This window comes from Nipponia nippon, unplaced genomic scaffold (genome assembly GCF_047370975.1).
Source record: "Nipponia nippon isolate SJK-2023a ecotype South Korea unplaced genomic scaffold, ASM4737097v1 scaffold_1, whole genome shotgun sequence".
Classification (NCBI taxonomy): domain Eukaryota; kingdom Metazoa; phylum Chordata; class Aves; order Pelecaniformes; family Threskiornithidae; genus Nipponia; species Nipponia nippon.
In genome coordinates this window covers 122,758,492-122,772,531 of record NW_028262290.1, presented here as the reverse complement: position 1 = coordinate 122,772,531, position 14,040 = coordinate 122,758,492, and the positions used below count along the sequence as shown (strand labels likewise).

Genomic DNA, 14,040 nt, shown 5'->3' with positions numbered 1-14,040 from the left:
TAAGTGGCACAAATACCAAAGCCCAGTTTAAATGGTTGGATTTTGAGCTTCTAAAGCAGATAAAAATATTTTAAAATAATGACCTATATGAAACCACTGTACCTGAAATCAGGATTTTAAAAGGGATCACTTTTACTCATAATAAGAGCCATGGTTTGGTTAAAGCAGAATCAGGACTCTCTGAGATTAGTTTTCTTAGTTTTCATTTTGGCTTTGGATTTCCTTCTGTGGTGAAAAATGTCATAGAATCATAGAATCGTCAAGGTTGGAAAAGACCTTTAAGATCATCGAGTCCAGCCGTCAACCTATCACTGCCAAGTCCATGTCTTCAAGCACCGTATCTATCCGTTCTTTAAATACCTCCAGGGATGGAGACTCAACCACTTCCCTGGGCAGCCTGTTCCAATGCTTGACCACCCTCTCAGTGAAGAAGTTTTTCCTAATATCTAACCTAAACCTCCCCTGGCACAGCTTGAGGCCGTTTCCTCTCGTTCTATTGCTTGTTACTAGGGAGAAGAGACCGACCCCCACCTCGCTACAACCTCCTTTCAGGTAGTTGTAGAGAGCAATGAGGTCTCCCCTCAGCCTCCTCTTCTCCAGGCTAAACAACCCCAGTTCCTTCAGCCGCTCCTTAGAGGACTTGTGCTCTAGACCCTTCACCAACTTCGTTGCCCTTCTCTGGACACGCTCCAGCACCTCGATGTCCTTCTTGGAGTGAGGGGCCCAAAACTGAACACAGTACTCGAGGTGTGGCCTCACCAGTGCCGAGTACAGGGGCACTATCACCTCCCTGGTCCTGCTGGCCACACTGTTCTTGATACAGGCCAGGATGCCATTGGCCCTCTTGGCCACCTGAGCACACTGCTGGCTCATGTTCAGGCGGCTGTCAGCCAACACCCCCAGGTCCTTTTCCACCAGGCAGCTCTCCAGCCACTCCTCCCTGTAGTCTGTAGCATTGCATGGAGTTGTTGTGACCGAAGTGCAGGACCCGGCACTTAGCCTTATTGAACCTCATACAGTTGGCCCTGGCCCATCAGTCCAGCCTGTCCATGTCATGCCATTTGCCCCAAAAATTTTCTTGCAGTTGAGTTTTCCTCCGAATTCTGCTGCTGCAATAGTGTTTCTTACACAGAATAAACAGATATTGGAGACAGGGGAAAAGGACGTATCTTTTTCTGCACTCTGCTGTATCCCCGACAGATATTTGGTGGGCTGTCATTTTCTGTAGTGCTGCAAGCCATCCCTGGAAGTCTTCCCAACTCACTGTAACACACACATCTAGTGTGCAGATGTGACTGTAATCCACAGCTGATTTAACACTGGATCAGACAGGTGTGCCCGATCCCCAAAAGCAGATGGTTCATAGACTTGAAGATGGGAAGGTTAAATACATCAGTTGACTGTGGAAACAGAATAATTATACTGTATTATATATGTCTCTATGAGGAGGATATTATCTTCTTTTTTTTTTTCTTTTTGACTTTTGTAAACTTGAGCATTTAGCTTTTAACTCATCAGATAAATTGAAGTGGAAACAAAGTGACTCAACACAGAGAACAGGAGCTGTGTAGTTTAGATTCTAGTCCAGTTCTCTAGGGCAAAAAGGGTTTCTTGCCATTCATTTGGATATCTGAACTTGTCATTGTGTTTATCAGCTCAACCTCTGACCTTCTGAGGTTTATGAATCACTTCCCAAGTTTGACCTCAATATGATATATTTTTCTCTTCACGACCACTTTTTTCCTCAGAACTTGCAGCTGCTTAAGGAGCACACATCACTGGGAAATGCTCCATTTCTTTCATATGCATCTATATATTTAAGAAGTGTCACATTTACATTCTAGATTTCTCTTTCTCTAAAAAAAGAAAGGTGTTTTTTATTCAGAATTAAATTCAGAAATATTTCTAATAATGTGGAATGTTTCTGACAGAACTGTTTAAGCAAAGGAAGGATCTCTGCCAAGTTAACTTTACTGCTGACTGAGCTTATTTTATTAAATCAGTGTTCTAAACGAATCTCATTTGGGTTGTTGGTTTCTTCCCCCTCCTCTCTCTTCTATCTTCAAAGTGTTTCAGTCAGAGTATCTGCCGCCAGGGCACAAGAGATCCTTGTGCTGCGTTGCCTGGCAGATATTAGCAGTAGTAACAAAACAAGTACAGGAATTTCGGTGTTGAAATTTCAATTGATTCCACTGTAGCAGCCAAGAGCACACCCATTCCCTTGGGACGGCAGTCCTCCATCCTGCAAGGATGAGGGGATGAGTCAGAGGAGATGGGGAAGAGAGACTTATCTTCTGGTCTAACTCCCACATTGGTTCATGGCAGAAATCCCTTGAGTCCTAGGGTACAACCTTATTTTTCCAAATGTCACCTTAAGGAGGAGAAACCCAGGGAGCCTCCTGCTTGGAAAACCCACCACATCAGTGGATTTCACCCCTTTTTAGTTTGTAGGCTTTTACAACATTTTTCCAGGGGGACTGTGGCCTCCTCCACAATAAGAAATCCTGTGGCGACAGCAGCCTTGCTTTGCGCAGGTGCTCCAGCACTAGGCGTAGGCTGGCCAGAGCAGGTTTGAGGAGATATGTGGAAGATTCACCTCTGAGGAAGAGGCGTGGGACATCTCTAGTAGGTCAATATTGCGGTGAATTTTTGCACACAGTGAGGAAAAGAGGCATACACTGAGAGTAGGTGATGATATGTTGGTAAAGTTGTTTATGGAAGCAGCTTCCCAGCAGCAAAGAAGATATCATGCAACCTAAAATTTGGTCATTTATGGATACTTCTGTGTGCTGGAAGACAGGTACTGGGCTGATAAAGGTTGTTCTTGTGAGAGTTCAGAGAGATTTGGAAGAGAAATAATAAACCCACCTTATTTCACGTGATATTGAAGATGTGATCATTTTTTAAATAATCACTCCACAACTTAATCATTTCTTTGAGAGATTTACAGATCCAATTTACATAAGCAATGCAAATGTGATGGTCTAAGAGTCTTTTTAATGAGGCAAATGTGCTCATTTATGTTCAAATCATAACAAAGAAAGGGAAAACAACAGAAACAGAACACCTTGTCTTTGCCCATGGAAAATTTTTCACAATAGAGTGTTGAACAAAGGCCTTCAAACTTCCTGGGAGAACCCTTGCCTTCCAGAGGCTTTCTGTTATTTCCTGCACTTTATTGAAGGAAAGAGCTTAAATTTAAAGAAAGGTGCAGACTGGGTCTCTTGTTATTAGAATCTCTTTGTTCACTGATGTCAATAATGAGAAAACAGCAGCAACAAAATAGCAAAAATCTTCATTCCTTTGTCTTAAGTTCAGACACTTTGGTAAAAATAAGTGATAAGTAAACACATGGCTTAAATAGTCTTCTTAAAAAATCAGTATTTTAAATGAGATGGATTTATTTCTGTGACACTTGTGACATTCTGAACACACCAGTCAAGTAATCATTGAGAATGGTCTTTATTTATTATCATGTGTGGGTCTGATAGCAGATATCCCTTTTTTTGATTGCTTTAAGGAATTGCATGTTGAAATGTTGAGGTGCAGGATTTTCATTCAGTAGCTGAGTATGTGGCCATTATCTGGCTGAGCGGCATAAAAATTCTGTGGTTCAGTTGTTCCTTCATAGAAGATTTATCTGACAAATAGTTTCCTAAAGTGACGTTCCATCATCAGTGCCACTCTCTCAGGTGGCATTTCACCAGGAAGTGTCACTATCAGAAGAAGGAATAAGACCCTGTCCTTCCACTGAAACATGAGCAAAACAGTGGATGAAAAGACCTGGAAGAAAATACTCTTCAGCACAACTGAGGACTGCTACAGAGGCATCAGCCAGTGCCTCGGTATAGTTAATACTGTATTAAGCACAGTGACAACTATATTCAGTGCTGTTTTTGACAGAATAAGCTGGACCTCTATCACATGGAAGTCTGAGGCCAACCCTAATATTCTGTATTTGGTATTTTTGGAATTCCTGTTTGTGTGCTATGGAGGAAAGTGCAGACAATTTTCCAGTAAGTTATTATTGCTCATCAGTTTTTATTCCTGATGAATGAGGATGCTTCAGACCATAAATCTTTCACTGGTCCAGGCTAACTCTTGCCTCTCCCGGGCTTCCAGCCAGCATATTTTTGTAGGGAGGAATTACACAACTTGATGAGAAAGAAGTAAATAGTCCTCTGTTAGCAGCTATTTGAAATAGCAGCTGTTTAAGGCCATTCAGCAATGGAGGATATTAGCAATATTACTGGGCAAACTGTAGGTGGTGTACCATATGCACATATTGCCACACGCTGTGTCGTATTTGTCTTATGTGAAACTTTCATTTACCGGCAAATGTGATAGTGATATTTATAGTGGTCACTGCTGAAGTACTTGAACAGATTCTGGTAATCTGTCACCATGCAGTATGGATACGGAGCATGGATAAGGCAATGAGTGTCTAGCCTTTCATATTTTGTACTCGCCAGGCCCACAACAGTGTCCCTTGTTCCTAGTACCACTAATATATAATGGACATGGTGCTAATATATAGAGAGTGGAGTATGTGCAGTTTGTCTGCACACAGCCACACGCAGGTCTGGGCTGTGATGGCATTGGAGGGCAAGCTGAGGGTCTGTGCACGACCGTGTGCTCTAATATCAACTGAAAGTGGCGTAAACATGTGTTTGCAGGTCTGGTCTGGACACTGAGCGTTGTTAGGGCTCCAGTGAAAGCGCTGCTGCAATTTATCCTTTCTGCACCCTCATACTTACTTATGTCAGAGAAACTAAAATAAGAGCCCTCCCTCCCTTGTTGCCACTTTGTCCCCAGGTCACACTAATGCGAGCTGTGGTATATAGTGGGCTCTCTTCCAGACAACTCTTAAGGACCATTAGATCTAGAAACTCCCTTATTTAGAAAGCTTGGATCTCTCATTTCCCAAGGGATTATAAGGGGTTTTTTTCTTAGTCTTGAGTAGATGCGTGATGAGATGTTAAAATGTCAACACCTTGATTTATAGAGAATATCTTAAGTTATTTTTAAGTTTTTTAAAAAATTGTTAGAACTAATTTTTCTGTCCCTCTAGGGCTTGTACATACTATTTAAGTTGTCTTTACCAGTGCAGGAATATAAAAAGAGAGCAATAACAAATTTTACAAGTGTTGAAAAGAGAAAGGAAAATAAGAGAGGATTTTTTTCTCTAAAATGTATTGCAGACAAAAAATGGTTATGATATTAAAGTTTTATTAGCTCTCTTTTGGGATGAACGGTATATATTTCCATTAGTAATTAATGCAGCCTTACCAAACAATATAATATGCTGAGAATGTATAAGGCATAAGAATATACAAACAAGTAGATCATCCCTTCTGATTTTCTAAGCTAACTTATTTTTTACATTAAAATTAGCAGTGGTTGGGGTCACACTAAATTGGTTCTTTGACATTCTAAACATGCAGAAATAGCCATTTTTATTTTTCGTTGTATGAAATGAATGCATTTTAAAAAAATAGCCATGCATTCTTGGCCTTAGTCTCCTGAATTATCCTTTGCTTTGGAGATGGTACGTATTTTCTTAAAACAATGGCATTTTCCATAAGCAAAGCATTTGCCCTAGCAGCTGCTTAAAAGAATAATGAGAAAAATATACAAATTTAATAATGACACGAACATTTTTTTGGCTACAAAAGGTAGCGTGAAGCCTATGCTTTCAGATCAGAAATTATTTTTGGCCTCTGGAAACCTGGACCATCTCCTCTTAGACCGATGTGCAGCTGCCAGGCTAACCTGGCTCTTCCAGGAGTGCTGCCTGCTCTCTGCCTGCTCATCACCAGAGCACCCTGGCTGCTCACCTGCCTGCATGGGAGCCAGCCAAGCCCGAACGCTTTCCTGACCTGTCTGAGCAGCCATCTGGAAGGGGGCAGATGCCATTATTCGAAAGTACTTTGGTAGATGGGTCCAGAGGCATTAAAAGCTCCCACCAGGAGCGTGGACCCTGCTGCAGAGTTAGTAAAGCACCTGTCCTTGAAGCAAACGCTTCTGTCTCCTGTCTCAGGCAGTGAGCATATGGTCCATATGACAAGTGGAGAGAAATGCAGTGCCTTGGGGTGGGAGGGTGCCATGGCCATTTTTCAGCTTCTCCCAAAGGGAGAGGAGCATCTTGAGTAACGCAGGCCCTCTCCTCTCTCCTCCTACCCCTGCACAAAGGAAAGCATCTGCCTGTCTCCTGGTAGTGTCTTATATTGGAAAGTATTTCATGAAGGGAGGAAAAAAATAATAGGGAAGACAAACAGTCAAAGCAAATGCAGTGTGTGGGAGGAGAGATTATCAGCCCAATATCTTAAACTGGATGCTGGGGAAAAAGCTGGTCCTTCCCACACAGCCCCAACTGCCGTCTTGGAGCATAAGGTGGAGCGGGAAATTCAGTCTCCAGTCCTGCTCTCTCCCTGCCTTTCCCGCGGTACCTGTGGGCATGTCTGCTAATGGTGGCGGCGGTGACGGTTGTTAACTGGACGCTGTTTTGACACTGCCAAATCCTTTCGCACAGGTCGACATCTGCTTGGTGGTGAACAGCAGTTGAAAGGCTCTGTGTAGCCCAGTAAAAAATTCTTTTGCTGTCCAGATTTCTGGAGTATTTTAAAAGCCCTGTTTAGAAGCTCGAGCACTTCTTTTGTTTTTTTTTGTTTGGACTTTTCTGCTTCACAGCCCACTTTTTGTTTCTTGTCTTATGGTAATGAATTAACTGTAAATAGGAGTGACAGCCCAAGGAAAAGGTAGACTGGGGTCATGCAGGGTGTGGCCTTTGTAGGAATGATGAGACTCCTTCATGAGAAGCTCTCGTGAAGCTGGCTTTAGAATATTTACCAGCTACCTGTCTCACAGGCAACAGCAGGATTTGGCCCTGTCTTTACAGCATGCAATCGGATGTAAATGCATTGATCTCAGTGGAGTTATTAACTGCTACTGGTGCAACAAAAACACTGTTTGGCCTAAATGTTATGGAGAGATGACAACCAACATACTGATCAAATCTGTTTCTCTGAGATCTCTCAGGCAGAGGAGGTAGCCAATCTGTCTGTGCTGCTTTGGGCCATCTGAGCTTCCCTGGAGAATTCAGATTTCCATTTAAGTTGCATTCAGTTTTTATTCATATTGGCTTAGAATATGTTTAACGTCTTTTTTTTGTCTTTTTTTTTCTGCAGTAATAGTAAAAATCTGTTTTTCTTCCCTAACTATGTGCAGGCTGGCATGGCTTTGACTTATGATCCAACAGCTGCTATACAGAATGGGTAAGGAATGCACGTTTTCTTATGCTTTTTTAAAAATTAGTTTGAATGCCATCTTCTGTTTTCTCTTTCTGTGGTGAAACTTACTCAGAAGCAAATTCACTCAGTCGTATTTTGTCTGAAGCATGTAATGCTGTATTGTCAAGTTCTTCTTTTAGTTTCCCTTTTGTTTTTATGCCCTCTTGTTTGTAATATCCATTTGAATGGGAAGTTGTTTTTCCTAATATTTTCCATCTCTATTTGGCAAATGCTGATGAATGTTTTTCTAAGCTCGCTCTGTTATGAAATGGAAACTAGTAAAGTTTCCCTTTACTGACGTTGCTTTTGTTAAAATAATCATTGAAGATTCCAGCATATTTTGGATAATAGAGCTGTTACTTCATGTGGGGTTCTCTCTACAGGCTGGCTGGCTTCCATAGCATTGTCTGACTAGAAATGCCTAATAGAGAGAAAGCCTTAAATTAGCGTGTAAGCAGATGGGATTTAGGGGTAAAATTCTGAGCAACACTCTTCTTCATTTCTCAACTATGGTTTGCCAACACAAAGAATTGTAACTTTTTTTTCAAATTTAGCAGAGAAGCTACATCATCGTATTATTTACCTGCATGATTATATTTCCAATTATTTCATGAGCTAGAAAAACAGAGCCTTGAAATCTAGCTGTCCTTTCAGAGAGGTTAACAACAGTTTGAAGAGAAGCAGGAGGTTCGGCCCTGAACTCTTTGACAGTCACTCTTTGATCAGAGAGATGTTTGATATGATTATCGAATTCCATGCATATTCTCATCTGCATTCTCCAGCCGAAGGAGAGAATGTATTGATATAGGCGAGAATTGGTTTATTTGTTAAATATTTGTTAGGGCACTGCTCCTTGAAGCATTTAGGAAAACACTAACATTCCCAGTAGTTTTTTAAAAAAAATCAATAATAGTTAGTATATTTTGCTTAATTGCCCTTTACAAGCAGTAGCTTTGTAGGACTCATGATATTCCCATGTTGTGGAGGAAGTGGCCAAACCAGAGCAACTTAGAAAAAAGAGGGTTTTTGCATAGTTGTGATTTCGGAATCCTCTGGTTCTGTTACCCTGTTCTGACCTCCCAAACGAGTCTTTCTCCTCTGTTGTCATACTTTTCAGTTGGTAACACATTATAGGCTATAAACAAAACCGTCACTAGTTCATAATCCACCAGTGTTTCATCCAGACAACTGGCTTTTATTTCAAAGGAATTGCTGCGTATCAGTTGTGTGAATGTTTTGGAAACTGTAATTTGAATGATCCTTTGAGATTAATATCATTTTACTTCAAGAATATATTTTTTTTTTTTTAATTATGAAAGTTATCTCAGAATCAGACATTATTTGTATCAGAGAGTACCCACGCTGCTCAGGTGTTCAGGCTGCTCAGATGGTTTGGTCACTCAATTGTTTGAACATGCTGTCACTGATCATTGGGAAAAGAAATAGTACTCAATGGAGAGTTTCAGCTCTGCAGTTTTTAAACTGTTCTTTTATTTGTAAAGCATGAAATAAACTACAACACTGGATATCTCTCTGAGAGTGACAATTAATTACCACTTTGACATATCTCTTCTTTCTAGAGTGTCAAAATATTTTCAATTTCATCGGGACAAAACCATCTCATTCAGAATGCTCTTATGGTGAGATCTTGATTGCATGCAGTATCATAAGAAGAAGCTCTTACTATGTGGAAAAATCAATTTGTCCACCAAAAGTTACACAACTACTGTTCCATCCTTTGGTTGCATCTTTAAAATGCTGTCACCTGAGGACCACCAGGACCCTTTGATTGCACAGTTTCTTTTCAGCTCCCCAGGCACTCACTTAATAGTCTCTACATATCCTGGAGTTATAAATTTTTACTCTTTTTTATAAGCCTCTTTGCTTGCAAGTACAATAGAAATCTAGCTCATGGGTTTTATTTTAGCTAAGTCCGGGAGCACCTCGATGCTTTGCTTGTAAAATGTGCAAATGCGATTTGTTGCTCGCTGACACAAGACATGGGTACCGCAGCAGGTATGTGGCCATTGTGAAAGACAGTTAAAGGCTCTTAAGCACTATGAAGTAAAACAGGTTAACCGAATCGTCGGTGAAGGGGCGTTAGGCATACACATTGCTCTTCCTCACAGTGCGGACAGTCTGGAAGTGAGCACAAAGCTGCTGCTTTCAGCCCCCTTGTGTTGATGGTGTGCCTGTACCCTCCCTGTGGGTAAAATGCTGCATTATACTTTGGCAGCAAGGTGGACCAAGCCGTTAAAGTTTGCATGGAGCAATGTTACCCAAAGGTCTGTAAAAAAAAGACTGATTCCTTGTAGCAGGCTTGTTCGGTGCAGCGGTCAGGTTAAGCGAGCGTTGACCCTGCACACAGCTCAGGACTTGTTGATGTGCTGTGATAAGCATCAGTCGCTCAGTCCTTTGGATGCTCAGTAGCGTGGAGCTTAGTGAACTGAGGCTGGAGATGGAAAACCCAAGCCAAGGTGAAGATTCAGGTGAGGTATGAATTATCAATAAAACTTAAAAAGAAAGATTGACTGCATATGCTGACATCTATTAGAGTCCTTTATAGGGTTGATAAATGCATTTTGATGCATGCAAGTTGCTAAGTCCACACAGAATTTTACGGAGGATGGAAGCCATCCAGACATACCTGTCTCCGCTGGTGTCATGGGGTGGTATTTAAAATTCAGAATTCCTTAAGAGGTGTGGATTGTATTAGGTTTTGGGTTGGGGCATAACCAAACCTCAGGGAAGAATTTGGACTCTTGTATATTGTCCAGATGAAAAGGTGGGTTCTCATTGCTCATGGTGTAGTACTATCACTTTTATTACTGTATAACTATGTATTTGCCTTGAAAATCTATAGCAGGAATAAAAGAAAAGAGAGTGAGAGAGAGGCTTTCACTAAAAATAGCTAAGATTTTTTCCCCACAAAGGAATAGATAATTTTCTTCTGAGTCTATTACGTTGTAAAGCTTGATTCTCCATTTCATTATATTGTTTTTATGCCCATGTAACTCTGTTTAAGCATCCAGTGGAGTTACATCAGCGTAAAACTGGTATAATGGAGTGGAGAATCCGGCCCGTAGTGTACCATAGCATTGCAGTATGAGTTACTGAAGATGCGGTAACCACACACTTCAGTAGATAAGCTCTTTTCCCCTGCCAGTCTCTCTGTGCCTTTTTTGTTATATAATCAGCCTTTTCTGAATTGCATTTACAAAGGTACTCAGGTTTTATTTTGGGGAGTAGTGTGCCTGTTGTAATATGCTATTGATTTTTCAATTTGTGGTATTAATATTGTTTTAGTGGTTTAATGCACTCATACAAAGAACAAAATAGAGCACTTGTACTTGCACTGTAAGGATGCTCATTTAAAATGTTCCTGAGGCTTGAGTCCTCCTGGCCATTTGACTAAGACTGCAAAGTACTGTATTAGTTTAATATCTGATATCTGGGGGACGATACCGCACATTTGCTGGCCAATGGGCTCAGTATTCAGATAGGTCTTTTTCATCTCAAACATCTGACTCTGTGGCTTATTGCAACAGAAAATTGCTGCCTTGATAATGCTTGGTAATACTCTTATATTATGTGAGCCCCAGGATACTATTTATGAATCTAACTTTTTCAGTACTGCCTGCAGGCATGAGGCATGAGCAAATGGTGTTTATTGCAGTGCAAATGGGGTCTTGCTCTTGTGCAGATTCTGTGTGGAAGCTTGCACGTTCCCCCATAGGATGGGAACCATATGGATTTTTTTTTTCTATTTTTTGGCAGGGAAATAGCGACCAGACGCTACAGATAATGCAGTCCCCAAATGCGGAGGGAGGGTTGATGTAGGAGGGGAGTATGTGCTTTGTCTGTTAAGCAACAGAAACTGTTCTTAAAGCATTGCCTGTGTGTGCCTGATGATGTACTGGGAACGTGGTTCTTTTTAACGTCTCTTAAAAACATTTTCTTTTGAGCCCTGTATAAACCCCGCTTTGTGAACATCCAGGAACATCTTTTTACCTCCTAGTGATGAGTTTTCCCTGTGCTTATGGAATCTGGGCATGCTGAAAAGGTCTATTTTTAATACAAGGGCAATGTCCATTTTGCCTCATCCCAGCCACCTGCCTTTCTACGCTTTTGCTTTTAGCATCACAATTGCAGATGAGGAGCAGGGACACTGACTCGCGCCTGCAAAAAACTGTATGGGCCAATGTAAGGATGTAAACTGCATTTGCAGAAAATGCAGCTGAGCCTTTTGGAGAGCTCTCCTTAGAGCCCACAGGTCAACTACCACAAAGCCTACAGCTCTCGAAGTGCCATACCAGATACTGTACATTTTAATGCCAGGAAACTTGGGGGCATAATTGAACAGTATATCTAAAATGAGTCAAAGCCAGTATAATTCATATCTCTTTCCAGTCCTCTTTCTGATATACATATTCTGATGACTGAGAATCCTGTATTGGCTTGGACTTACTTACAACATGCATCTTCCACCTCATTTCACCTCTCCCTGAGCCTAAAGAAAAAAAAAAAAGGAAAGCCTAAGATCGAACATGGCAAGGTCAGCAGCTGCAGATCTTGTTGGGATGCTGTAGGGTTTACACCTGAGCAGGCCACTCTTGCATTTGTGCTCCTCCTGTCTTATTTTAGGTTCCCAGCATGTCACTTATGCCATTTACATATTAGGACATTAGCCTATTTGTATGTAAAGGGAATCTGGGGAGATGTCTCCATGTCCCATGGGTGAGAGCAGCGTGAGCCCTCTTTGTGAGCAGGTCCTGACAGCGTGGTACATGGCTGTAGCACTGTGGCAGATTGAGCATCCCATGCCTCAGGAAGGCTCCACTTGAGCCTTTCCCTGGCAGGGACACCCTTGTCCTCACCATACCACTGTACCTCATGCATGGTAGAGAGGCCTTCAGAATATACTTGTTCAGTTCTTGCTCTGTTGAATTCCTTCAGGCAATATCGGAATCCTTTTTGTAGATCCCTTTGGGCACAGGGGATGCTGTGGCAGGAAGATAAACCTTTGTCTCTGGGTATAAGGGATTCCTGATTGCAAAATGTTTGATCTACACCCTGTCACAGTGACTCGGATTGTTAAATTTGATTTATTATTATTGAAATTGAAATATATGAACTAGATTTTCTCACGTTGTCATTTGCTGTGTCAGATTTCCATTGTTTCTCTTCTTTGATGCTTTGGTGCATGCATTTTCACAATATAGCTGGGTGTCCTGATAGTATGTTTTATTTGATGCTTATTTGAGAGCATTCCAAACTGTGACAGATAAATGGTATTGGCAGGGGTGTTGGAAGGGTTGTATTTTTCACATTACCAGAGTATATATTCTACAAGCTTATGTACTATTCAGATAACTGCATCTCTAAGCTGAAACTGAAATGGTTAGCTGTCTGTCAAGTTCTTGGCTTAGCACGCGTTTTCTGTAAATTTGGTAGCATTTGCTAGGATTTATTGGAGAGTTTATTCCAAAGAGTCAGCATTACTTCCAAATGGAAAGTTGTTTGTCCCCTGCACTCATCTTTGTCCGAGCAGTTCATACGCGGTATGAGTGCAGCATCAGTGCCAGGCTGATAGACAGAATGAGAACAGAATGAACAAAAATATGTTGTTTTCTCAAAAGACTTTTGTTTTTATACTGTCCTTCAGTTCGAGAGGTTTATATGTATTTCTATTATACATTTTACCTATAGAGAGAATTCTGTCAGTCTGCCATTGACTGTTTTCGTTTGCTACACGCAGCATTTCTTAGTTCATCCACTTAGCAACAGCATAGCCAAAGTGATTCCTGGTTACCCTTGATCTGAGAGAAGACCCCCATAACAGGACATAGATAACATGTGTCATGCCATAGATTAACCCTGCTAGTGCTGTAAAAATCCTTTCCCCTGCAATGTTGTATGACCTTAATGTTTGATACAAGCGGTGGGATACAAATGCCTGTAAGTTCTCATAATAGGATATATATAAAATGGGGCAAAGGCACAGTTTTAAAATAGTCTCTGTGCGAGCATTGTAAGGGCAGACAAATGTTCCTAAAATAGCAATATATTTCTATTAAACAAAAAATCCCTCAGACGCCACCTGCTGCTTTTGGCATTTTAAAATCTTATTTGGAATAGAGAGAACAAATGATTGCTTCTCTGTCTCCCTCTCCCCTCCTAACTTCGAATGTTTCCGCCCAACCTTCAAAGACAGCAGCCTGTTTTTCTGAGGCTATTGGTTGGATGAAGCTGGTGGTTATTTAAGCCTGCATCCAGAATGAATGCATCCAGTCTGAACTAGACTGATTAGTACTAAATCTGGGATGCCAGGGCAATCAGGAAATAGAGCACTTGTTTAAACACCAGTAATGATTTTTTTGTTGCATGGCTCTCGTGGAAAGCTACTGTTGATTGCCTCAGCGTAGGAGAAAAAACCCAAAAAGACAGGGAGTGTAATCCACTTCACTGTTACAGAGAGAGTATATGTGCAAAATCTTCTGTTACTCATAAGATTGGTGCACTCTACATGAGAAGGATTTGCATGGGGTTTAAATCGGACAAGACAACACTGGACAGGAGTGTTTCTCTCTCTCGGAGTCCAAAATATCAGCATTTTGACAGCTGTAAGACCACAAATGTTCTTTTTTTAAGCAATTTTATTTTTCTGGCTTACAGTTACAACTGAAAAAAGGGCAAATACAAAAATCTTTACGAGCACACATATATTAAGTACTTACACAATCCACCAGTA

General features: G+C 41.1%; 1 protein-coding gene across 7 annotated transcripts in view; it reads left to right on the top strand.

The window, feature by feature from the left end:
* RBMS3 (RNA binding motif single stranded interacting protein 3) overlaps positions 1 to 14,040 on the top strand; it is a 720,325-nt gene that overhangs the window by 632,242 nt on the left and 74,043 nt on the right. For all 7 annotated transcript variants that reach the window (XM_087770865.1, XM_087770854.1, XM_087770845.1 and 4 more), the window contains one exon: positions 7,228 to 7,274. In XM_087770865.1, the coding sequence (XP_087626991.1) occupies positions 7,228 to 7,274 (47 nt within the window). The remainder of the gene's footprint in view (positions 1 to 7,227; positions 7,275 to 14,040) is intronic.